General features: G+C 41.1%; 1 protein-coding gene across 2 annotated transcripts; it reads left to right on the top strand.

Moving 5' to 3' along the window:
- Positions 1-2050: 2050 nt before the first annotated feature.
- Positions 2051-25415, top strand: Rad51 (RAD51 recombinase). 2 transcript variants are annotated; one of them, XM_075961815.1, is made up of 10 exons: positions 2179-2292; positions 5734-5822; positions 8720-8857; positions 12381-12498; positions 15732-15823; positions 16249-16343; positions 20725-20838; positions 22691-22820; positions 22993-23114; positions 23813-25412. In XM_075961815.1, the coding sequence occupies exons 2-10, from the start codon at positions 5736-5738 to the stop codon at positions 23934-23936; spliced, it is 1020 nt and encodes a 339-aa protein (XP_075817930.1). In that variant the 5' UTR covers positions 2179-2292; positions 5734-5735; the 3' UTR covers positions 23937-25412. The 2 variants fall into 2 exon arrangements, with proteins under 2 accessions (XP_075817929.1, XP_075817930.1); XM_075961814.1 differs by lacking the exon at positions 8720-8857 and having other exon boundaries at positions 2051-2292; positions 23813-25415.
- The last annotated feature ends 254 nt before the right edge of the window (positions 25416-25669 follow it).

A 25669-nucleotide genomic window follows, 5' to 3' on the forward strand; every position in this document is an offset into this window, starting at 1 on the left:
GGTGTCCTGGAACTCCCTCTGTAGACCAGGCTGACCTCAAATTCACAGAGATCTGCCTGCCTCTGCCTTCTGAGAACTGGGATTAAAGGCATGCACCATCACTGTCCCTTCCCCATCATCTTTTGAAATAAATTGGTGCTTTATCAGAAGCAGATGTGTGTAATTGTCATGAAAATCTTAGGTTATTAAAATACTAAATGTCAAATTATGTAGGTCTCTGAAGTGTTTGAAGACCATCAGGCTAAGTAAATATATCTGTTTAACCTTGACCTAATATGACTACAAGTTTATAGATGACTAACTTCTGTATTTTTTTTTTCGAGACAGGGTTTTTCTGTGGCTTTGGAGCCTGTCCAGGAACTAGCTCTTGTAGTCCAGGCTGGCCTCAAACTCACAGAGATCCCCCTGCTTCTGCCTCCTGAGTGCTGGGATTAAAGGCATGTGTCACCACCGCCCGGCTATTGTATTTTTTTTTTTTTTTGGTTTTTCGAGACAGGGTTTCTCTGTGGCTTTGGAGCCTGTCCTGGAACTAGCTCTGTAGACCAGGCTGGTCTCGAACTCACAGAGATCCGCCTGCCTCTGCCTCCCGAGTGCTGGGATTAAAGGCGTGCGCCACCATTGCCCAGCTTATTGTATTTTTTAATTATGCATTACATTTTAAATGAGCTGTATAATACCCAAACAAGAATAAAAACATACATACAGCATAACACAATTGACCTTAAATTTGTAGCAATAAATCCAAATCCATATCAATCTAAAATATTTTGAGATTAATAGATTTTGTATTAAATAATCTACCCTTGTAACTCATCATTTCTATATCATATCCCCCTCTTCCTTTGGAAAGAGATCTTTGAATTGAGCTCTTTCGTCTAGCTTTTTTCCTGACTATGACCAATAACAACTTGTAACCAACCCCCTTGAAATGATGACAAACATGCATAACCCAACTTTTGGGAATGTAGCCGTTTTTTCTCTAGACTGCTTCCTATTGTCTGAGGGCAACGGCATATTTAGCATGCAGCTATGTTGAAGTGCATGTCTAGCATGCCTGCAGCTCTGGGTTCAATCCTAGTACAGAATATAGTGGTGGATCACTCCTGCAATCCCAGCACAGAAAACCAATACGGGGGAAGGATTAAGGTCATTCTCGGGTACAAAGAGTATGAGGTCAGGCTGGGGTATATCAAATCCTGTCTCAAAGCACACAGATAAAACACACAGACAAAAAACGCTGAAGTTACAGCTCCTGACAAACTGCACAAACGTTTACTTTCAATTCTTAGCCTTTTCTGGAGTTCTAGTAAACACAACTACAGAGTGAGTTTTTTTTTTCATTTTATTTTTGGTAGTTTTATAAATGTTTTTAACTTATTTAAATTATATCCAACCGCCAACCAAATACTTTTTTTTAAAGATTTATTTATTTATTATGTATACAGCGTTCTGCCTGCATGTATACTTGCATGCCAGAAGAGGGCACCAGATCTCATCATAGAAGGTTGTGAGCCACCATGTGGTTGCTGAGAATTCAGTTCAGGTCCTCTGTAAGAGCAACCAGTGCTCTTAAATTCGGAGCCACCTCTCCAGCCCCAAATACTTTCTTTTTTAACAACGCGCTGAGTGCCACACTGATTTGCTAGTCGCTGGTTTTGTTCGCTGCTTTCATTCTTTTATTCCGGCTTATTCATCTCTTCACCCACAGGGACTTGTAAAACATGTAGATCCCAAAGGCACTCCGATTAGTCGGCATTCTGACAACACTGTACACCACCAAGACCTGAGCAGGAATTTTTACTAAGCAGCGTCCGCAGCAGTGCATGCTGGGTGATGTAGTCCTAGGTCGATCACATCGCCCGTGGGGACGTGTAGTCCTCAGTCAGGTAACAAGAAAGGTTGAGAAAGAACCGTCCAGAGGAAAGCAAAAGTGACCTACGGCATCACTCAGCTTCAAAGTCGTCGGGCTGTCTGTCAGGCTCTCAGCGGAAGAGGCTATAGGCGGGTCTGAGAAAGGCGTGATGACGTAGCAGGATGCGGGCGTGACGGCCCGTGAGGCTTTGGCGGGATTTCTGAAAGTCGCGCGGCGCTAGGCGGAGTGCGCGCTGACGGGGTCCGAGGCAGAGCTGTGGTGTCCCCAGTAGCGCGGCGGGGAAGGCTGAAATTTGCTCCTGTTCTTCACAGAAGACCGACAGAGGAGCTGCGACGGGGTTCGAGCCGGGGTCGGGGGTTCTTGGGGCGTTTGCAGAGCCGGCCGCCGGAAGGAGCGCGCGGCCCAAGCCTGCGGGACGGGTGAGTGTGAGCGCGGGCCGACCCCTCCTCGGCCGCTCGGATTCGTCAGCCGGTGGCCAGTGCTCCCACAGTTAGCTTTGGGGTCCCCTCTGCCCTGAAAAAGGCGAGCTTGGCGGCGCTGGGCCCCTACTTGGGACCAACCGGCCGACACTAACCGACCCACTGAGTTCGTTGTCGGGAAAACCGAACCCTACTTGACGCTTTCGTTTTGAGACCTGGGCTCGCGCCCTCCTGTCGGGGTTCGAACTCCTGCCTCAATCTTCCAAATGCTGGAATTACAGACTTTCACGTTCATTTCTGTGGGCCCGCGGCAGGAAGCCGAGAGCCAGAGAGAAGTGCGCACAGCTGTTAAATAATAGGGCCAAGGCCAACAGATTATTGGTTGCTGGGTTTTGTTTTTGTTTTCTTTTAAAGTGGAGCATGGTGGTTGGTGCCGGTGATTCTTTTTGGAGACTGAGGTAGGAGTTCAGAGATTGTGTAAACAACAAAGTAAAAACCTGTAAAGTGCAACACAAATTTCTAAAGAGAATCCTGCCTTGCTGACTCATCTCTCCTAGAATCCTAGCATTTGAGGGGCTAGGCAGGAAGATGGCAGTTTCAAGGCCAACCTGAACTACTATGGAAGAGCTTATCTCAGGAAGAGAGTGAAGTAGGGGGACTGGAGAAATGACGCAGCCGATAAGAGCTCTTGTTGCAAAGGACCCGAGTTCAGTTCCTCACACCCACATGAACCACCTATGTGCAGTTTCCGGGGGTCCAGTGCTGTCTAATGACCTCCACAGACACCAGGCATGCTTGTGGTACCCATACATATATGCAGGCAAAATACTCATGCACAAAAAAATAAGTCTAAAAAGAACTTTCAAAAGTAGCAATAAAGTGAAGTATAAAATACAAAAACCACAAGTGAGTACATACATGAATTATTACGAAATGAATGCGTCTGTGTAATACCAATGTTGTCATCAGCCTAAAGACCTCTGTTATCCTTCCTTGTCTAATATTTTCCCCTCACCCTAATTGCTAAACAGTGATTTCTAATACTGCTCACTAACGGGGCCCCTTGGACAAGACATTGTTTTAGGCAGAGTCTGACTTTGTAAACTCAGGACCTCTCGCAGAGTTGCCAGTGCTCTTAACCACTGAGACAGCTCTCCAGCCCTTTTATTTTTGTTTTTGGATCTTAGCCCAGGCTAAGGTTGAACTCAGCTTCCTGATTTTTGTTTCCCTAGTGCTTCCCTAGTCTGTTTTTAAGCTTCGTGTAAATATACCAGTAGTAGTGAATGTTTGATTGTTCCCACAAGTGCTTGCCAACACTTGCTGTTTTATGATGGATATTTAGTAATATTTTACGAACTTTGGAGTGGGTGTGGAGGCTTCTGTTTGAGACAGCTTTATTATGCAGCCCAGCCTGTCCCTGAATTTGTTTTTGTTTTTTTTTTTTTTAAGATTTATTTATTTATTATGTATACAATATTCTGACTGCATGTGTCCCTGCAGGCCGGAAGTTGGCACCAGATCTTATTAGAGATGGTTGTAAGCCACCATGTGGTTGCTGGGAATTGAACTCAGGACCTCTGATAGAACAATCAGTGCTCTTAACCGCTGAGCCATCTCCCCCTGTCCCTGAATTTGGAGCAGTCTTCCTGCCTCAGCCTCCTAAGTGCTAGGGCAGGCATGAGCCACCATACCAGGCTTTTTCCCCCCTCCTCTTGTGGTTCTAATTTTCTTGGTTACTGATAAGATTTCATGTTTGCTCATGTTTTTTGTTCTATTTTTTTGTTGTTGTTTTTTTTTTTTTTTTTCAAGACAAGGTTTCTCTGTAGCTTTTTGGTGCCTGTCCTGGAACTAGCTCTTGTGGACCAGGCTGGCCTTGAACTCACAGAGATCCGCCTACCTCTGCCTCCCAAGTGCTGGGATTAAAGGTGTGCGCCACCACCACCCTGCTTACTCACGTTTTTTTGTTGTGGAGATACCTTCCTCTTTAATTATCTAATCTTTGTTGTCTTTCTGTTTCTTATTTGAAACAGAATAAACAGTTCTTTATGTTTGTATTTTGATTACCCACCTCTGATTGTTTGTGGCAAATATTTTTTCTAGTTTTATGATTCGATTCTTCATGTTCATTCTTTTCTTTTCTTTTCTTTTTTTTTTTTTCTTTTTTTTTTTTGAGACAGGGTTTCTCAGTAGCTTTGGAGCCTGTCCTGGAACTAGCTCTTGTAGACCAGGATGGCCTCGAACTCACAGAGATCCGCTTGGCTCTGCCTCCCAAGTGCTGGGATTAAAGGGGTGGGCCACCACTGCCCGGCCAATTCTTCATGTTCTTGATGTCTTTGGTGGCTTGAAGTTTTGTTGATTGATTGATTGATTGATTGATTGATTGATTGAGACAGGGTTTTAGTAGTCCAAGCTAACTTCAACCTTGAATGACCTTGAATTTCTAATCTTCCTGCCTATTTCCTAAATGCTGGGATTACAGACATGCCTACCTTGCCTGGTTTTATGCAGTGCCTGGCATGACAGGCAAAGACTACCAATTGATCTTCATCTCAAGGCTTATTAAAAGTTATAAATTTAAGTGTAGTCAGAGCTAAGGGCTTATTTCAGTAGTTATTTAACCTGTTTAAGGACCTGAATTCCATCTTCAGTGCTGAAAATAAAATAATATAGTCAGATTTTATTTGCTTTGTAGTGCTGAGAATTCAACTCAGTGTCTCTTTCTCCTAGACAAGGACTTGCCCTGTTTCCAGCCTGTGTTTTCCTATTAGATTATTGTTTCGTGTATTCTAAGAATATAAAAATATTCTTGACTGGGGAGATGACTCAGTTTTTAAAAGCACTGGCTGCTTTTCCAAAGGACCCAGGTTCGGTTCTCAGCTCACAGCTGTCTGTAATTCCAGATCTTGGATCTGACACCCTCACACAGACATGCAGATAGACAAAACTGCAGTGCACATGAAAATAAATAATAGTAAAAAAGAAAAAAAATTCTGTGTTTTGAAATTTTACTATGTAATATGGGAAGTCTTGAGACTTGCTGCCTTGTAAAAATACCTTTTTTTTTTTTAATGAAAGATCTGTTTGAATAAACTATCATTAGCTACACACAGCCCGCAGCTGTAGGTTAGACACACGTACTTTTTAAAGCTTGTTTTTCTGTGTATGAATGCTTTACCTCTATGTAAGCATAGCACTCCTATGCTGTGCATGCATAGTCACAAGAGAGAGGGTGTTGGGTCTCTTGGAGTGATAGACAGGAATTTTCATGTGGTGCTGAGACCTGAACCTGGATGCTGTTCAAAAGAAACAGTTGTGCTTAACCTGTGGCTAGAGAGGGCCAGCTGTAATTCTTCAAAGGTTTGTTGGAAAACTAAACTTGCAGTTCGTTATGGCTCTGTCTCTCTAGTGTTCGTTCATACTGGTGCCTGTCTGTATTTTTAGTAATGGCTATGCAGATGCAGCTTGACGCAAATGCAGATACTTCAGTGGAAGAAGAAAGCTTTGGTCCACAACCTATTTCACGACTAGAGGTATGTTCTTAGTTGCTAAGTATTTACTTACGATGCTGTCATACAGTCTTCTATGTAAGCCGGGTGGTGGTGGCGCACGCCTTTAATCCCAGCACTTGGGAGGCAGAGGCAGGCGGATCTCTGTGAGTTCGAGACCAGCCTGGTCTACAAGAGCTAGTTCCAGGACAGGCTCCAAAACCACAGAGAAACCCTGTCTCGAAGGAAAACAAAACAAAACAAAACAGTCTTCTATGTAATAGAACAAATTAAGCTTTACAGAAATTAGGTTGGGGTTTCAGGAGCTTGTCAGTTTCTACAGAAAAGCACAGAATTGTTATTAAGACTTGTAATAACAGGATTGTTATAGACATATTATGATTTGTCTGGTCAAGTCTTTTGACAATTTTCTTCCTGCACCGTTTTCTCCTTAAGAGCTTAACTTTAGAAACGAAGGTCTAGTATCCCATGGTGGAATCTCAGTGCTAATTATACTAAGTGTTAAAATGCTGATGAGAGAATTAGTGGTGTGACCCAGGAATGCACACACGTGAACGTGCACATGCACATACACACACAAACACACAAAGCAGGAAGAATATTAGGCACTAAATCTATACAGTATTTCTGTGAGTTTGCAAAGGCCCCAGTGGGAAGGTATGCCTTGATCTTCTGACTTTGTTTATATAAATTTTCCAATCTACCCACACTTCAAGACTTTGGAAACTGCACTTTGGAGCAGAGGCAGGCAGATCTCTGTAAGTTCAAGGCCAGCCTGATCTATAGAATGAGTTCCAGGACAGGCTTCAAAGCTACAGAGAGAAACCCTGTCTTGAAAACCAAAAAGGGGGGGGGGGGAATAAATATATAAATAAAGACTTTGGAAACTACTTAAATGAGCTGAGCTTGGTGGTACTTGCTTCTGTGATGTGGGATTCCCCTCTGTATGCTGTGATTACCATTGGTTGATGAAGAAACCGTCTTAAACCTGTGATAGGGTAGAGTAGAGCTGAGGGGTGGAGACAGACGAACTAAACTGAATGCTGGAAGAAAGGCAGAGTCAGGGAGAAGCCATGGAGCTGCAGCCAGAGATAGATAAGCTGGAACCTTCCCTGTATGCCACAAAGCTCATGGTAAAATATAAAATAATGGAAATGGGCTAAATTAAGATGTAAAAGCTAGCCACTAAGAAATTAGAGCTAATAGGCCAAGCAGTGATTTAATTAATACAGTTTCTGTGTGGTTATTTCGGGAGTCTGTGTGACTTGGAAACAGACAAGCAGCTTCCTACTAGTGGAGCAAAAAAGATTCAGGAGTTCAGAGTGCTTTGCTCCTTATCAGGCTTTGGCTTCATGAGACCCTCTCTCAAACTTTGTGGCACTGCTTCTCTGTAGATCAGGCTCCTCCATGACCTCTGGATCAGTTCCTTGCTCCAGGTTCCTGTTGCTATTTGAGTTCCTGTCCTGGCTTTCTTCCGCGATGAACAGTGATGTGGAGAGGTGTAAGCCAGATAAACCCTTTCCTCCCTGTGTTACTTTGGTATTGTGCTTATTACAGCATTAATAACTATAATACTATAATACCCTAAAATACTATATATAAATGTTTTCCTGCTTCTATGTATATCTGTCACGTGAATGCCCAGTATTTGTTTAGGTCAGAAGAGTTGCCAGGTAGTGTGAGCCATCATGTAGGTGCTGGGAACCCAGGCTGGTCCCAAAGTCATTGTGTAGCTGAGATATACGATATCATGCCTATTTCCCATAGGCCCCCATTGGGGGATGATTTTTTTTTTTTTAAATATTTATTTCTTATGTATACAGTGCTCTGCCTGCATGTATGCCCACCGGCCATAAGAGGGCGCCAAATCTCATTGCTGATAGTTGTGAACTATCATGTGGTTGCTGTGAATTACTATTATTATCATTATTATTATTATTATTTGGTTTTTCGAAACAGGGTTTCTCTGTAGCTTTGGTGCCTGTTCTGGAACTCGCTCTGTAGACTAGGCTAGTCTTGAAACACAGAGATCCGCCTGAACAGCCAGTGCTCTTACCTGCTGAGCCATCTCTCTAGTGTTCCATTTTCTCCATCCTAATGTCAAGCAGAGCTTTCCAGCCATTGTTCTTCCAAGATTGTTCTTCCCTTGCTATGCCAAGGTCGCTCTGACTCTGGGGCAGTCCTATCTGTTTGTTCTAGCACTGAGTGAAATAACAATTTCTGTATGCCTGATGTGGAAAGCATTAGAAAACGCTGCTTCAAAGTTGTTTGGAGGATCAGGATACCAAAGGTCATTTCAAGTCATAGTATGAAAGGTTGGGAATTATTAGGTATTTTTTGCTTTGGTTTGGTTTTGGTTTTAAGCATAGCCGTGGCTTATCTGGAACTCGCTGTGTAGACCAGGCTGGCCTGGAACTCAGATCTTCTTGCCTCTACCTCCCATGTGCTAGGATTAAAACTGTGCACCACCATGTTTTGCTACTAGTTTAATCTCAATTTCATCTTAACATGCATGAATATAGTGCTAGTTTAAGATTCTTATGTGTATAGTAGTATATGTGCATATGGGAGCCAGAGGTCACCTTTATTGCTCCTCAGGAGCCATCTTACCCCCCTTTTTTGGAGGGGGACACACACATACTTTTTAGTCTAGAGTTTACTGGTTAGGCTAGGCTGGCTGGCCAGTGAGTCAGGAATCCACCAGTCTCAACCTCCTTGGGGTAATAGCTACCACATATCCCTATTTCACTGTCTCCTCAGCCCAAAACTAATGAAAAGCGTGATAGCTTGTTATTTAATGATTCATATATAGACAAGATTTTTAGAGGTTTTACATAATTTAGTTATCTTCAAATACCTCTCTAGCGTGTACTATCTGTGTTAAGACAAGAGGCCTCAGTTCATCCATTGTTTTCTTACAGCAATGTGGCATAAATGCCAATGATGTGAAGAAATTGGAAGAGGCTGGTTTCCATACAGTGGAGGCTGTTGCTTATGCACCAAAGAAGGAACTTATAAATATTAAGGGAATTAGTGAAGCCAAAGCTGACAAAATTCTGGTAAGTCTAGCTTTGTGATGGTGGGGAAGGCAGACATGATAATGAAAATAATTAGTGCATTAACAGTATATAAATACCAGAGCCGGGATAGGGCCCCATTAAAATGTGTGTGTTTTCTATGTATGTACAGAATGTGCAGTAGGGATAGATGCACTAAAATATTAATGTCGTTATTCCCACATAGTAAGAATATGAACTGGTTATTGTTTTGGTTTGATTTTTGTCTCTGGGCTGGGAATTGAACCCAGGACTTCATGTATACTTTAAGTACATGCTCTGCTACTGATCTGTGCTCCAGCATTTATTTTCTTTCATTCTTATATTTTATTCATTTTTATGTGTATGTTTTTCCTACAAGTGTCTTGTTGTAGGATAATCTTTTTGTACACTGAAGATTATGTCATTAATACTGGCTTAATAAAAAGCTGAATGGCTGATAGCTAGGCAAGATTTCTAGGCACAGAGGATGCTGGGAAGAAGGGCGGAGACGCCAGGAGTCGCCAGCCGACTGAGAGGGAACAGAAATGAAGGAAAGGTAAATCCACAATTCATGTGGCAACACATAGATGAATAGAAATGTGTTAAATTAAGTTATAAGAGTTAGTTAGAAATAAGTCTCAGCTATTGGCTGAGCTTTCATAATTAATAAGTCTGCCATTTTTTGTGAGCTGGTGGCCCAAAGGAAAATCCATTTACATGTATATATGCACCACATGTATGTTTTGTATCTGCAGCAGCCAGAAGAGCATGTTTGATCCCTCTAGAACTGGAGTTAACAGACATTTGTGAGCCATCATGTGGGTTTTGGGAACCAAACCTAGTCCTCTGCAAGAAGAGAAAGTACTCTTAACTGCTGAGCCATCTCCAGCCCAAGGTTTTGTTTTTTTTTTTTTTTTTTTTTTTTTACAATTTTCTGACATTGCTACATTTTTCACAGTAAATAGGTTTTACTTTCAAGCTCCAAAGCTATTTTATTGCATGAATATCAAAGTCCTGTATTAAGCTCCAGTGTGTATACCCCATAACTAAATTTATTATAGACGATATTTTCCTATCATTTTCTTAGGGTATTTTTGTTTGTTTGGTTGGTTTTTGGTTTTTCGAAACATGGTTTCTCTCTGTAGCATTGGCTGACCTGGAACTTCTCTGGCCACCAGTGTGGCCTTGAACTCACAGAGATCCACCTGCCTCTGCTTCTAGGGTGTTGGCATTAAAGGCACGAGCTCCCACCTCTGTACACCCATTTGTTTTTGTTTTTCACTATAACAAATGACAAGTGATTTTATTGAACTGGGAATTGTGGAACACTTGAAAGGCTGAGGCAGGAGGATTCCCTGGAGTTCAGATTCATTATAGACCATGTAATTCCAGGCAAGCTTAGGCTACAGGAGACTTTATCTTAAAAAAACAATAGAAAATAACGACTTGGTATGGTGATACACACCTATAGCCTCAGCACTCAGGAGGGTGTGGCAGGAGAGTTGTGAGTTGGAGGGAGCTTGTAATATACAAGGTCCTGCTCCAAAAGTACATAAAAATAAAAAACGCTGATGTTATTACTATCTCAGCTGTATATAGGGTAGAAATTCAATAACCCTGTTTTAAAATAGTATTTAATGCTTTCAAACACTATCAAATGCTTTTTTAAAGGTTTTCATTGCCGCTGCTGTTAATTGTTTAGATATCTCAGGCTGGCCTCAAATTCAAGGTAACTAAAAACAACTTTGAGCTGGTCTTGTTTCTACCTCCCTGGTTCTGGGAGTACAGGGTACATCCTGTCTTTTTTATGCAGCGCTGGAATGAGCCTTATGCATGCTAAGTGAGCACTATACATACTACTGAGCCACAAACTCATCCCATCTCTCGTATCCTTATTTTGCCTTTATAATACACTACGAAATAATGCAGAGGTATTGGAAGAGAAAAGGAAAAAGGAAATTGAAGCTGGATATTGTGGTACTGAGCCTTTAATCCCAGTACTCAGGTGTCAGAGACAGGTAGAGTTCAAGGCCAGCCAGCCTGGTCTACTTAGTGAGCTCTAGGACAGCCAGCACTACATAGTGAGCTCTTGTCTCCCTTAAAAAAAGAGAGAGAGAGAAAAAGAAGAAAACAAAAGAAGAAAATAGAGGCAGTTGAAGACAAGCATGGTGATACACACATGTATGATTGCCCCCACTCAAGTTTATGTTTAACATTCAAATACCGTATACATGTATGTTTTTTTCTTAAATTTCTTAAAGGTACATTTTATGTATATTAGTGTTTTTCTTGCTTGCATGTATGTACAACATGCCCATACTTGGTTCCTGCAGAGGTCAGAAGAGGGCAGGCGGATAATCCCCTGACACTGGTTTTAGGTGGTTGTGAGTCACCAGGTGAGTGAGTGCTGGGAACTGAACCTGGTCTTCCAAATAAAATAAAAATGAATAATTAAAAGAAATAAAAAGTAAAAAATAATGGGACTGGAGAGATGGCTCAAAGGAGCACTGACTGCTCTTTCAGAGGTCCCAGGTTTCAGAGGTCCCAGGTTCACTTCCCAGGATCTACATGGCAACTCACAACTGTAATTCCCAAGATCTGACAACCTCAAATAGACATATAGGCAGGCAAAAGACCAACACACATAAAATAAAAATAAATAATTAAGAACAGACCAGATAATGGTGGCTAACACCTTTAATCCCAGCACTCAGTAGGCAGAAGCAGGTGAATCTCTGAGTTTGAGGCCAGCTTGGTCTATAGAGTAGGTTCCAAGACAGCCAAGACTACACAGAGAAACCCTGTCTCAAAAAACCAAAACAGAAAATGTATACCTGATAGGGATGAAGAATTAATATAAAGTGAAAAAAGTCTGGAATGGCATATGTCCTTGTTTTGCAAGGCAGAATGTTAAGGGATGACTGAACAGGAAATAAAATATAATGACATACTACACTGGGGCTGGAGAGACAGCTCAGAGGTTAAGAGCACTGACTGCTCTTCCCGAGGTCCTGAGTTCAATTCCCAGCAACCACTTGGTGTCTCACAACCATCTGTAATGAGGTCTGGTGCTCTCTTCTGGCCTGCAGCATACCTGCAGGCAAAACACTGTATATATAGTAAATAAAACTAAATCTTTTAAAAACAGACATATTACCTTGTCACAAAATAGATAAGTCACATATATAGAATTTTTTTAAGCTCCTGTGGCATTTCGTTCCTGTCATCCTAGCACACCAATGTTTTCCTGTTCTGTGCCTGGACTTGTCTTACTGTACATGTGGGTTGATCGTCCGTCCCCAGTGCAAAAAACAAGAGGTGAAATGTGCAGAAGTCTGAAATTTTTTATCAAAACCTCACACTCACACTCAAGAAGTTTCAGATTTTGGACTATTCAGTGGATTTTCAGCTGGTAAAGTCTATCCAAATACTCCAAGTCTTCTAAAGTCACAGTCCAAAGCATTTTTGGTCCCAAGTTTTCCAGATATTGGTTTCTTTACCTGTGTTAAACATTATTGGTTTAATTTTTCTTAATGTGTTCTAGACTGAGGCAGCTAAATTAGTTCCAATGGGATTCACTACTGCAACTGAATTTCACCAAAGGCGATCAGAAATCATACAGATTACTACTGGCTCCAAAGAGCTTGACAAACTGCTTCAAGGTATAGTAATCCCTTTCCTATTTTATAAACCCTGATAAACACAGCTGTGCAAACCTGAATGTTGGTGTGGAACCTGTTAGATGGAGTATGACATAGAGAAGGGTGAACAGGAGATTTCTTCACCGCTGTGACTGGCTGATTCTGCAGGTTTGCTTTTGTAAGATTTTCTTAGTTTAGGGTTTTGTTTGTTGGTTTGCTGGCTTGTGTTGACGTCTCATGTTCCGGGCTCATTTGAACATATTGTGGGTTATAGGAATGCCAGCTTTTTCACTGATGCTGTATTATATTATAGTTGAGAAAGATGGAGACACTGGAGGAGGTAGGTGAAGAGTACCTGTAGATTTCTTTGTCACCTTCCAAAAATCTAACATTATTTTAAAAATATATGGTGATTTAAATATTTTTTCTTATTTTGGTGACTTTAGGAGTTGAATCAGGAGCCAAGGATGTCCTTAAATTCTTGGTCTTCTTGCCCCTATTACCCAAGTACTAAAATTTGAGATTATAGGAATTAGTTAGTCATACTAGCTCTGTCTTTTTTTTTAATATTTATTTATTATGTATACAATATTCTGTGTGTGTCTGCAGGCCAGAAGAGGGCACTAAATCTCATTACAGATGGTTGTGAGCCACCGTGTGGTTGCTGGGAATTGAACTCATGACCTTTGGAAGAGCAGGTAATGCTCTTAACCACTGAGCCATCTCTCCAGCCCCCTAGCTCTGTCTTATAAAATACTAAAATTGCCTGTAAATTAAATAACATTTGGTTTGGTTTTGAAACACTGTCTCACTCTGTAGCTCTGGCTACAAACTAAGTAATTTAATCTTTGTTACTGTACTTAGAGAAGAATAAGTTCCCTCTGCTTAAGGAAATAGGTATGATTGTGCATATATTTATATATTTATTCTAATACAAGATTGAAATTTGATGACTTGATAATATAATGGAGGAAGACAGACCAATAGTTCTGCAAGTGGTGGTTGCCTCACAACTCCGATGACCCGAGTTAGGTCCCTTTAATCCACATAAGGAGAGAACCTTCCGTGATTCCCCAGAGTTACTCTCTGTCTTCCACATGTGAGCTGTGGCATATGCCTGCCCAGACTCACACACAGCATAACACACAGTACTGATAATAACAAAATTTTAAAAACAAAGGCAATGGTAGCGAGTATCTTTAATCCCAGCACTCAGGCGGCAGAGGGAGTCAGATCTCTGTGAGCTCAAGGCAAGTCTGGTCTATAGTGAGTTCCAGGACAGCTAGGCCTACAAAGAGAAACACTGTCTCGAAAAGCCAAAAGAAGGAAGGAAAGAAAAATTTAAAAACAAAAAAACCCATAGGAAAGATTGAGCCCAGAGACTCAAGTCCTCTTTCACTGAGCTGTACTTCTCGATACAAAACATTCTTTGTTTAGCTACTACTTGGAGTATAGTTTGTTAATATTTGTCCATTGCAGAGGCTGTCCTGGAACTCACAGAAATCCCTCTGCCTCTGTTTACTGAGCATTGGGATTAAAGGCAAGTACTCCCTTGTCTGTCTGGTTTTGAACTCTAAGATCCCCTTCCCTCCGGAGCAGCCAGGGCTGAAACCCATCTCAAAACAAAACAAAAAAAACCAAACCAGATGATAACCCCTTCCCTTCCCACTGGATCTCATGGCTCATGCCTGTAATCCTACCACTTAGGATATTAAGGGAAGGGATTAGATGTTTAAGGCATCCTCAGCCACAGAGGGAGTTATGGCAAGCCTGAACTACATAAAGCCCTGTCTCAGAAAAAATGAAAGATTCTTATTCCTAGTATTTATTGACTCTATTAATGGTGGAAATAATATTTCCTGGGACAATTATTTAATGTCCTTGTGCCTGTTTTCTTCAAGATGAGAATAAGACTTCATATCCCTTAGGCTTTTAGTTACATGAGTGATACATGTCAGTACATTGGACAAGGAGATTCACATGAAATGGTAAATATTGGATTGTTTTAAAACTGCAGAAGCTGCTTGTGGGCTTTTCATGATTGAGGTTTTTTTTTAAATATTTCTTATAGTTTTTTTAAGCTTATTTTATGTGCATCAGTATAAAGGTGTTCGATCCACTGAATTGGATCTTCAGACAGTTGGGAGCTGCCATGTGGGTGCTGGGAATTGAACCCGGGTCCTCTGGAAGAGAAGTCAGTGCTCTTAACCGCTGAGCCATCTCTCCAGCCCCCATGATTGAGTTTTATAACTTGATTATGGTAACAATTATATGAAGCTATAAATGGAATAAAATTGCCTAAAAACTATAGCAACACAAAAGAATACATGTATAAATGGAGACTTGAACATGCTGAGGATTTCATGAATGTCAGCTTTTGTTAGAAGTTGACCCTGAGAAGACAAGGTGATGAATGCCCAGAACCTCTTTTTTTTTTTTTAATAAAGATTGATTTATTTATTTATACAACTTTCTGCCTCCATGTATACCCACACGCCAGAGGAGGGCGCCAGATCTCATTACAGGTGATTTGGAGCCACCATGTGGTTGCTGGGAATTGAACTCAGGACCTCTGAAAGAGCAGACAGTGCTCTTAACCACTGAGCCATCTCTCCAGCGCCCCCCAGAACCTCTTATATATAAAATAAGCTGTAATTATTATTTTTATTTATTTATTTATTTATTTATTTTGTTTTTCGAGACGGTTTCTCTGTGGTTTTGGAGCCTGTCCTGAAGCTGTAATTATTTTAAAGCAACTGGGATTTTTGTTTATTTTTATTTTATTTTTTATGGTAATTAGGAATTGAACCCAGGGCCTTTTATGCTAAGCAAGCATTCTACCATCAAACTACAAGGTCTTAATGTATTGTGCAGGCTGGTATTGGATTTCCTATATTTCTCAGACAGGCTTTGAACTTTTTTATTCTCCTGCTTCATCTTCCCACATAGCTGGCCTGTAGGTATGTGCTAGTGAGCCTAGCCCGCTCCCCTCCAAAATGAACAATTTACCAATTATTGAAATTTGGGAGTTTTAGCCAGGCAGTGGTGGTGCATATCTTTATTCCCAGTACTTGGGAGGCAGAGACTGATAGATCTCTTGTGAGTTCCAGGACAGCCAGGGCCGCTACACAGAGAAACCCTGTCTTAAAAAAACAAAAGAAAAAGAAAATGGGAGTCTTTTCAGAACATCCATGTGCTCCAGGAACATAGCTTCTAAGCAGTTATTTTATGTGGGATACCTTTTACTCTCATAGGCGGAATTGAGACTGGATCTATCACAGAGATGTTTGGAGAATTCCGAACTGGGAAGACACAGATCTGTCATACATTGGCTGTAACATGCCAGGTGAGTTACTGTGGTTCAGGCTAATCAGATCAGCAGGCATTGCTTGACTTATGATATCTGCATGCATCTTTTTTTCGTAATTGTTATAATTTTTCATTTTTTGGGATAATATAGTGTGTATATGTTTTCAGGATTGAATTGTTGGTTTTCTTGGTTGTCTGGTTTGTGGTTGGTTAGTTAGTTAGTTTTTTTGAAACAGGGTCTCTCTTTAGCCCTGGCTGTCCTGGAACTGCACTGTAGACCAGGCTGCCCTTGAACTCACAGAGATCCTTCTTCCCTGGTGATGGGATTAAAGGCTTGTCCCATCCCGGCCCAATGTGTTAAAGTATTTAACCCTTATGTGGAGTGGATTAGATTTATCATGGGGAACTTGGCGCACTGTATCAGAAGAGTGATGGTTCCCACTGTTTGTGTTTTCCCTCTAGCTTCCCATTGATCGTGGTGGAGGTGAAGGGAAGGCCATGTACATTGACACCGAGGGTACATTTAGACCAGAACGGTTGCTAGCAGTGGCTGAAAGGTAGGTCACTAAGTTAGAAGGATGTGTTTAACCTGTTACTAGAGATGTTAATGTGTCTAGAAAGTGTCTCTTTGCTGTACATCCCATTTGTAATGCTCTGTAAAGTCTCTCAGGCTGAATCAAAAACAAGATCCAAATATATATTCTCTACCAGAGAAACGCTTTAAAGACAGGTTGGAAATAAAAAGCCTGAAAAAGATAAACATAATCAGAAACCAAAAGAGAAATTAAAAGACTTTAGCAGCTCCCTCCCACCCCACCCCCCCAAAAAAAAACTACTAAAGATGAGAAAAACTTTTTTTTAGCATGTGTATTTGTATAGACATGGACATGCCCATGCATGGTACACACGTGGAGGCCAGAGGACAACTTCCAGGAGGCAGTTCCTCCATTCACCATGTGGGTTCCAGGAATTGAGCTCAAGTTTGGTGCCAGTCTTCTGAGCCACCTCATTTGCCCAGGAAGAACATTTATAATTAAAAGATCAGCTCATCAGGAAGGCATGATAATTAATTTATGTTTATTTTTTCTTGTTTTTTAAAAATATTTATTTGTTTATTTATTACGTATACAATATTCTGTGTTATGCCCGCAGCAGGCCAGAAGGGGACACCAGACCCCATTACAGATGGTTGTGAGCCACCATGTGGTTGCTGGGAATTGAACTCAGGACCTTTGGAAGAGCAGGCAATGCTCTTAACCTCTGAGCCATCTCTCCAGCCCCTAATTTATGTTTATTATATAAGGTTTATTTTTATTTTAAATGTGAGTGTTGCCTACATGTATGTCTGTGTACCGTGTGCAGGGATTACATATGGAGGCCAGAAAAGTGTGTCAGATACCCTGGAACTGGAATTATAAATGGTTGTGAGCTGGGAGTGGGGAAAGTGGTGCAAGCCTTTAATCATAGCATTTGGAGGCAGAGGCAAGTGAACCTCTTTGAGTTAAAAAACAAAACAGTAAATGCTTGTGAGCGAGCCACCATGTGAGTGTTGGAAACTAAACTCAGACAGTAATCACTTTTTGTTTGGGGGTTTTTGTTTTTTTTTTTTCAAGACGCCTTGGCTGTCCTGAAACTTGCCCTATAGAACAGACTGGCATTGAACTCATGTGGTACCCCTGCCTCTGCCTCCTGAGTGCTAGGAGTAAAGGTGTGCTCCACCACCACCTGGCATATCTGTTAATATCCAAGACTACATCACCAAATTGAAAACTGTAAATCATGTCAAAATTCTAGCAAGCTTTTTTGCAAATTGACAAACTCATAAGATTTATGTAGAAAATAGTTTCATTTATTTATTGTGTCTGGGAAGAAGGTGTTTTGTCTGTGCACCATAGTGCCTGGTGACTTCAGAAGCCAGAAGAAGGCACTGGATATCCAAAATTGGAATTTTGGTGTACATTATGGTTGTGAGTCATTGTATGAGTGCTGGGAATTGAACCTAGAACCTCTGGAAGAGCAGCCATCATTCTTAACTACTGAGCCATCTCCAGCCTGAGTCTTCAACTTAAAACTCATTAAAAAAACTACAGTAGTCATTACAAATGATTATGACTTAAAAATAGATGTGCAGCTAGGGATATAGCTCAGAGGTAAAGTATTTGTCTAGCTTACATGAGACCCTAGGTTTGAGTCTCATCATTGAAAAGAAAAGGTATGTGGAGGGAGAGTTACTAAACAGGCATAGTGGCAGGCCAGCCTAGTCTGAAGGCTACATAAGACCCTGTTGATTAGATAGATAGATAGATAGATAGATAGATAGATAGATAGATAGATAGATAGATAGATAGATAGATAGATAGATAGATAGATAGATCCGATCGATCAATCAGATCAATGGAACTGAATATAGCCACTGGATTTTTCTTTTACTTATATATTCAGTTTTGTTTTTTGTTTGTTTGTTTTTTGTTGTTGTTTTTTGTCTTTGGGGTTTTTTGTTGTCATTCTTGTTGAGTTTTATTTTGAGACCAGGTAGGCCTGGCTGTCCTGGAAACTGATATGTAGACTCAAAGATCCTTTTGTTTTCCTGCCTCCTAAGCGCTGGGATTAAAGTTTTATACCACCACACCCAGCTTATGAGGATGATTTTAATTTTAAGAAGGAAGGAAGGAAGAGAGAGAGAGAAAAGCCCCCCAAGTCTCCCAGGTAATTCTGTAAAATACTATGCAAATGTTAGTTACACATCTTGCAGGAGCAAAGGGGTTTTATCCCTGAGAGCAAAGGGTCTCCAGAAGTTTCCTATACTTCTGGATTCTATACTTTTTTTACAAGTTCTCACTTGAAATGAAGACCCTGAGGCACAGAGGTCAAGGGATGGACATAAGAGCAGACCAAGCAATGTTCTATTTGTTCTCATTTTTTTGTCTTATAATTTAAAACACAATGTTAGGAGTGACAAAATGGTTTAGTAGGTAATGTATTTTGTGCTAAGCCTGACTACCTCAGCTCAGTCCCCAGGACCTCCATGATAGAATGAGAAAGCAGACTCCTGTGGCTGTTCTCTGACCTCCACACATGTCATGCAGTGTGTACTTGTAGAATTTTTTTTTTAATTTTTAAATTTAAATGGTATTTAAATGAAATCTAATGGGCTCTAATTCTTTGGGAGCTTGTGTTTATGGTTCTATCAAGGGTAAAAGTGGGAGAGTATTATCTTTGGGCTATAGGTCAAACAATATAATAATTAGGAGATATATATTTTCTGCATTTAGATCATGACAATAAAGGAGGAAATACATATGAATTCTGCTGAGTGTGATAATGTATACCTATAATCCAGTACTAGGGAGGCCTAGGCAGGGGAATCTTGAGTTCAAGATCAGGTGAAGTTATATAGTAAGATTGTCTCAAAAAAGGAAACCAAAGCTTGATCCTAGTGGCGCACACCTTTAACCCCAGCACTCAGGAGGCAAAAGCAGGCATCTCTGAGTTCGAGGCCAGCCTGGTCTACAGAGCAAGTTTCAAGACAGCCAGACTACACAGAGAAACCTTGTCTCAAAAAAAGAAAGAAAACCAAAAAAAAAAATGGGCCTAGCATGGTGGTAGAAACCTACATTGTCCATTAAGAGAAAATGGAGGCAGGAAGATGAGGAGTTCTAGCCCATCCTCAGCTAAGGCTTAGCTTGTGCTAAGAGAATGTCTCAAACAAGGTAATTATGATAATGCACTCATAATCTAAGCACACCAGAGGCAGAGAAAAAATTATTGAGTTTCAGGATACCCTGAGCTACATAAGACTTCTAAGCAAGCCAGAGCTATATAGTTAGACCCTGTCTCAATGACAACCAAGGGCTGGGCATGTTGGTACAAGTCTTTAATTCCAGCAATTGGGAAACAGAGGCAGGTGACTCTGAGTTCCATGCTAGCCTTAAACATAGTGAGACCCTGTCTCAAAAATGGGGAGGGGGGTGACAAAACAAGTTTTTATTTACACTTTTTCTTCTCCAGTGTTAAGAATCAAGCCAGATTTTAGAAGCGCAAAAGGAAGAGAATTACATCTATTTTAGAGGTGAGGGGAAGCTGGCAAAGAATGGTCTCTAGGCACTTGTTACTCAGCTGCTCTGGAGACTGGGCCTTGAGGATCCCCAGAGCCCAGGAATTTGGGGCTAGCCAAGGAAACATAGTCATATACCCTCAAAAATTCTCAGAAAAAAATTATAGCAGGCATTTGGCTGAGTCTCATAAATGAATAATCAAACTTACTACTTTCAAAGATGGAATCTCCCCTATTATTATATATTTAATAAGAGTGAAATTGTTGGGTTTGGCATTGTGAGGCATGCCTTCCTTTAATTCTCCCACTCCAGACATAGACCGGCTGGTGTCTGATTTCAAGGCCAGCCAGGGTGAGAACATAGTGAGGAGAGAGAAGGAAAGAGATTGATTCTTACTTGAGCCACCTTGAGCACTTCTATCTTAGGTGACAATCACAAAGTTGAGAAGATATAGATCATTCTATGAAAAGAGATACTTTGCTGTTTCTAGATGCGAAAGAAAACAATCTTTGAGGCATAAATATGAAAGTGTCATTCATTTAACATAACTAATCTTTGAATGGATTGTTATTTTTGTTTATCCTAATTCTCTGTAGTTCTTGGCTTTTCCAGGAGAATATTGTTACCTCATACTTAAATTTCTCATTGTAATTAGGAGGTCAAAAGAATAAATTTATTTTTAGGTCTTGCTTCTAGTCTAAAATAGTTGTTGCTGTCATCTCTATAACTGGTTTGCCTGTACCTCTATTAGGAAGGAAGTCATATTTGTGGGTCTTGAAACCACTGGGAACGCTACTTCTTATCTATTTGGGTAATAGAAGTATTGGGTATTAACTTCTCACGTGCCTGAGTTCTGTCTGAAGCCTAAAAATCTCTTTTCTAGATATGGTCTCTCTGGCAGTGATGTCCTAGATAATGTAGCATATGCTCGTGGGTTCAACACAGACCACCAAACCCAGCTCCTTTATCAAGCATCAGCCATGATGGTGGAATCCAGGTATGCTTTCAATAGACATTAAATGTGTCACGACAGCCTTTTCCCTGAATCTAGGCATTTGAATATAAATAGGGACAGAGATTTAAATTTTAGGGTTTGTTTTTATATTTCTTTCTCTCTCTCTCTCTGTGTGTGTTTGATTTGGTTTTGTTGATTTCGTTGTTGTTTTTGGGTTTTGTTTTTGTTTTTTTCAAGACAGTGTTTCTCTGTAGCTCTAGTTGTTTTGGAATTTGATCTGTAGACCAGGCTGGCCTTGAACTCAAAGATCTACTTGCCTCTGCCTCCCAGGTGCTGGGATTAAAGGTGTGTGCTGCCATGCCTGGGAGTGGGTGTTTTGTTTTTAGTATGTATGTATGTATGCGTGTATTTTTGGAGGGGAGAGTTTTTTTACATATTTTTTTTTGCTCCCCTGCCCCCAAGACAGGGTTTCTCTGTGAAGCCCAAGCTGTCCTGGACTCATTCTATAGACCAGGCTGGCCTTGAACTAAGAGATCCACCTTCCTTCTACTTCCCAAGTGCTGGAATTAAAGGTATACACCAGTACTGCCCAGCTTTGTTTTTTTGTTTGTTTTTAATATAGTGATATATTTTTTGGTTTTATTATTAAGATTTTTTTTTTTTTTACTTTTGTGTGTTCCTGTAAATGTTTGCCTCGTGGGGGCGGGTAGAGGTCAGAAGAGGACTAGAATCCCCTGGAACTGGAGTTATAGGCCATTATGAGCTACCTCGTATGGGTACTGGGAAATAAACTTGGGTCTTCTGAAAGCAGAACAGCTGAGCCATCTTTCCAGCTCCAAGCTCCTTTTCGTTCCAGAATATTTTTATGTGTATTTTGTGTGTGACTAACTGTTCATGTGTAAACACACATTTGCATGTGAGTGTGGGCACACATATGAAGTGGCTCACGTGCAGGTTAGAGGACAATTTTGGATGTCAGTTCTCACTCTCCACTCTTTGAGACAGCATCTCTATTTTTCTCTGCTATGTATCCAACCATGCTAATGAGGCCACAGGCTTCTAGAAACACTTCCCATCCTACAGTGGAAGCAGGTCTGAGGTTACAACCCCTGTACCCTCAGTGACTTCCATGGTCCTCCCACTTAGTGACAAGTACTTTACCCACTGTCATCTGTGCTTGTTCTAATTTTGGCACGGTTGCTTTACGGTTTCAGTCAGGTCACTACTAAAATGAAGCTATGGCATTTTTTCTAGAATGCATAAGGCCTAGTTTTTAGTCTCAAGTGTTGTGAGAAACAAAACCCCAGAGCTACTTTTGGTCAAGTCTGGTGTGGTAGTTTGAATGTAACTGATCCCCATGAGCTCACAGGGAGTGGCACTATTAGAAGGGGGGCTTTGTTGGAGTAGGTATGGCCTTGTTAGAGGTACACTTTCTGCTACCTGGGGATCAAGATGTAGACTCTCAGCTCCTCCAGCACCATGTCTGCCTGCATGCCACCATGTCACATCATGATGACAATGGACTAAACCTCTGAACTGTAAGCCAGCCCCAATTAAATGTTTTCCTTTGTAAGAGTTGTCACCATGGTGTCTCGTCACAGCTATAGAAACCCTGAGACACCTGCCAAAAACAAAACAGAAGATACCCACCAAAGGGTGTCTCAGATTGGACATTTTAGAAACATTTTAATAAAACGTGTTTGAACTAGGAAGTCGGTGTCAATAGCTTATATATTTTATATGTGAGCTTGCACTTGGGAGACTGAGACAAGTATCATAAATTCCAGAACAGCTGGGTTACATAAATAACAAAAAGTGGAAAATATGCGATACTAGTAAAATTTTAGGGTGGTGGGGAAGAGAAGATTTTTAACAGAACTATTTTTTCTTGTAGGTATGCACTGCTTATTATAGACAGTGCTACCGCCCTCTACAGAACAGACTACTCGGGCCGAGGAGAGCTTGCAGCCAGGCAAATGCATCTGGCCAGATTTCTGAGGATGCTACTACGACTTGCTGATGAGGTAAGCTGTAGTAAAGAAACCAAGATTTCAGTGGCTACAAATTGCAGGAGCCTTCTGAGGACATTAGTACCTTGTATTATCAAAGATGAGCATTAGTTAGCCATTGATTTGTTGTGAGCGTTAATGTTTTGGTATGTCTCTGGTAACAAAACTGACATCTTTCCCTCATCAGTTTGGTGTAGCAGTAGTAATCACCAACCAGGTAGTAGCCCAAGTGGATGGAGCAGCCATGTTTGCCGCAGATCCCAAAAAACCTATTGGAGGAAACATCATTGCCCATTCATCAACAACCAGGTAAGGTGATGACAGAGGTTTTCTGGAATGGATGTCAGAAACTGTGATACAGACTTCCTGACCAGGCAGTAGTGGTGCATACCTTTAATCCCAGGATTTGAGAGGCAGAGCCAGGAGGATCTCTTTTGAGTTTGAGGCCATCTTGGTCTACACAGTGAGTTCCAGGACAGCCAGGACTGTTACGTAGAGAAACCCTGTCTCAAAAAAAAGAAAAAGAAAGGAAAAATTTTCCACTTAAACCCTATTAAAATTGTTAAAAACATTTAGGAAGCCTCACTGAATTTGTTGTGTTTTGGTTGATACAACTGTTTGCGGATGGAGAGATGACTCAGTGATTATGAGCATATTCTGATCTTGTAGAGAACCTGAGTTCAGTTCCCAGCACCTCCATCAGGTGGCTCACAATCTCTTGTAACTCCAGCTCCAGGATATCCAACACCTACGTATAATTAAAGTCTCTCAATTGTGAAAAAAATGCATGAATATTTGATATGCCTCCCTAATTATAAAATAATTTGCTTCTTGAGCTTTTCAATAAGGGAGTCATGGCAGAAATGAATTCCTCCAAGTTAGAAGTAACCAAATACACTAAAAAAGATCCTAAAAATCCTCTTAGGAAGTTAACACTTGTCTGAAACAGTTCTGGCATAGGAACAGAATTGCTTATAACTTGGTGTTTTTCTCTGTCTTTGGGTCAGGCTGTACCTGAGGAAAGGAAGAGGGGAGACCAGAATCTGCAAAGTCTATGACTCTCCCTGTCTTCCGGAAGCCGAAGCCATGTTTGCCATTAATGCAGATGGAGTGGGAGACGCCAAGGACTGAATGATTGGGGCCTTTTTTTACCTGGTTAAACTTTTAAATGCTGTAAAGCTAATGAAGAGGACAGCTCCCTGGGCTTCTTCAGGCTCTTCCTGGTGTGACTGCCAAAGCATGGCTTCCGGAAAAACAATTATTGTATCAGCTTTCTCTTGGCAGAAACAGTTGGGTCAGTATTCAAACTGACCTGAACGCTCATAGAGTATAGAGTATATTAATGTCTGGTTTCTTTGGTGTTTGGAGGAGAGATAGGAAATAACAGTTTCAGTCTTAGGTTTCAAGAGAAGTAAAACTGGAAAGACCTGAGTCTCCTCTCACTTCTCAGTAATGGTAAAATAAAATGCCTGAGATGTGTAACAGTGGGAATGGGTGCTTTCTACATTCTTTTTCTGTATGTGTAAGATGCAAGCTTTAAAATTATATGCTTGAACTCTCACGTGATTTAAAACTTGTTTTGGTTAAGGAGTCTTTGCGTGAGACATGCTAGACTATCAGCCCAGTGGTGCATCTTGTTCTTGAAGCATTTATCTAAATTGTTCTATTAAAAACACAGGAGTCAGATATTGGGGTAAAACCTGATAGATCAAGAAAGAAGCAGAGGCCAGGCACGGTGTGGCTCATGCCTTTAAACCTAGCACTCGGGAGGCAAAGGCTGGGTGATCTCTGAGTTCGAGGCTAGCCTGGTCTACAGAGTGAGTTCTAGAACACAGAGAAACCCTGTCTCAAAAAAACCAAAAAAGAAAGTGGCAGAGTAACAACCAGTTGACCACATTTCCCAGATCAAAATCCATGAATCTTTCTAAGCCCCTCCCTACTACTTTCTGTGTCTGTCAATCCTGGGTCCTCCAAACTCTCTATGGCTAATTTGGTCAGCTAGTCACTGACTTCACCCTCTGGTTCAGGATTAATTTAGTGCAATCAAATATTCCATAATATGTTAAGATTTCTCTTAAGCATATTTGTTCTGTAGCTGCTAATAAAGTAGTTATGTATGGTAAGTATGCTATTTACAGGAGATGTTTTCATGCAAGCTGAGTATTGCAGAATGATCTCCATAATATCATTGGGTACCGAGTAGTGACGATCAGTTGCTATAGTTGTAAAATTTGAAAACTAAAGAAAGCCTACATTTAGATTAATCCTTTGGCATAGGAATGAGATTGCCAGGCTGATTTACTTCTGCGTCTTCTTTCCTGTGGTCTTCGTTTTTATTCTCTAAGCCTTGTGTTGCAGAGGGCTGACATTGGCCAAATGATTCTATTTTAGGAATATTTTCAGAAACTAGTTTCTGATCAGCCTCTGATCTGAGTTAGAGGGCACCCAGGACACCAGTGACACAAGGCTAGACTTAAACAGCTTACCAAGAAAGGAAAAGCATGGTGAACTCCAGGGACCTGGCCCAGCACTTTTTGGTTTTTCGAGACAGGGTTTCTCTGTGGCTTTGGAGCCTGTCCTGGAACTAGCTCTTGTAGACCAGGCTGGCCTCAAACTCACACGCCTGTCTCTGCCTCCCAAGTGGTGGGATTAAAGGCGTGCGCCACCACTGCCCGGCTGGCCCAGCACTTTTAACTAAAAGTTCTTGCTTGCTCTGTCAAGGACTGAAGTTCGGTTCTCAGCAGCCATATCAGGTAGCTCACAAACAACTTTTAACTTCTGCTCCAGAGGAATCCCACACTACCTAGCCTCTGGAAGCATGCACATCACACATCAATTTTATGTGTGTTTTCCTGCATGTGCGG

The sequence above is a fragment of the Microtus pennsylvanicus genome, chromosome 2 (genome assembly GCF_037038515.1).
Source record: "Microtus pennsylvanicus isolate mMicPen1 chromosome 2, mMicPen1.hap1, whole genome shotgun sequence".
In the NCBI taxonomy this organism is placed as follows: domain Eukaryota; kingdom Metazoa; phylum Chordata; class Mammalia; order Rodentia; family Cricetidae; genus Microtus; species Microtus pennsylvanicus.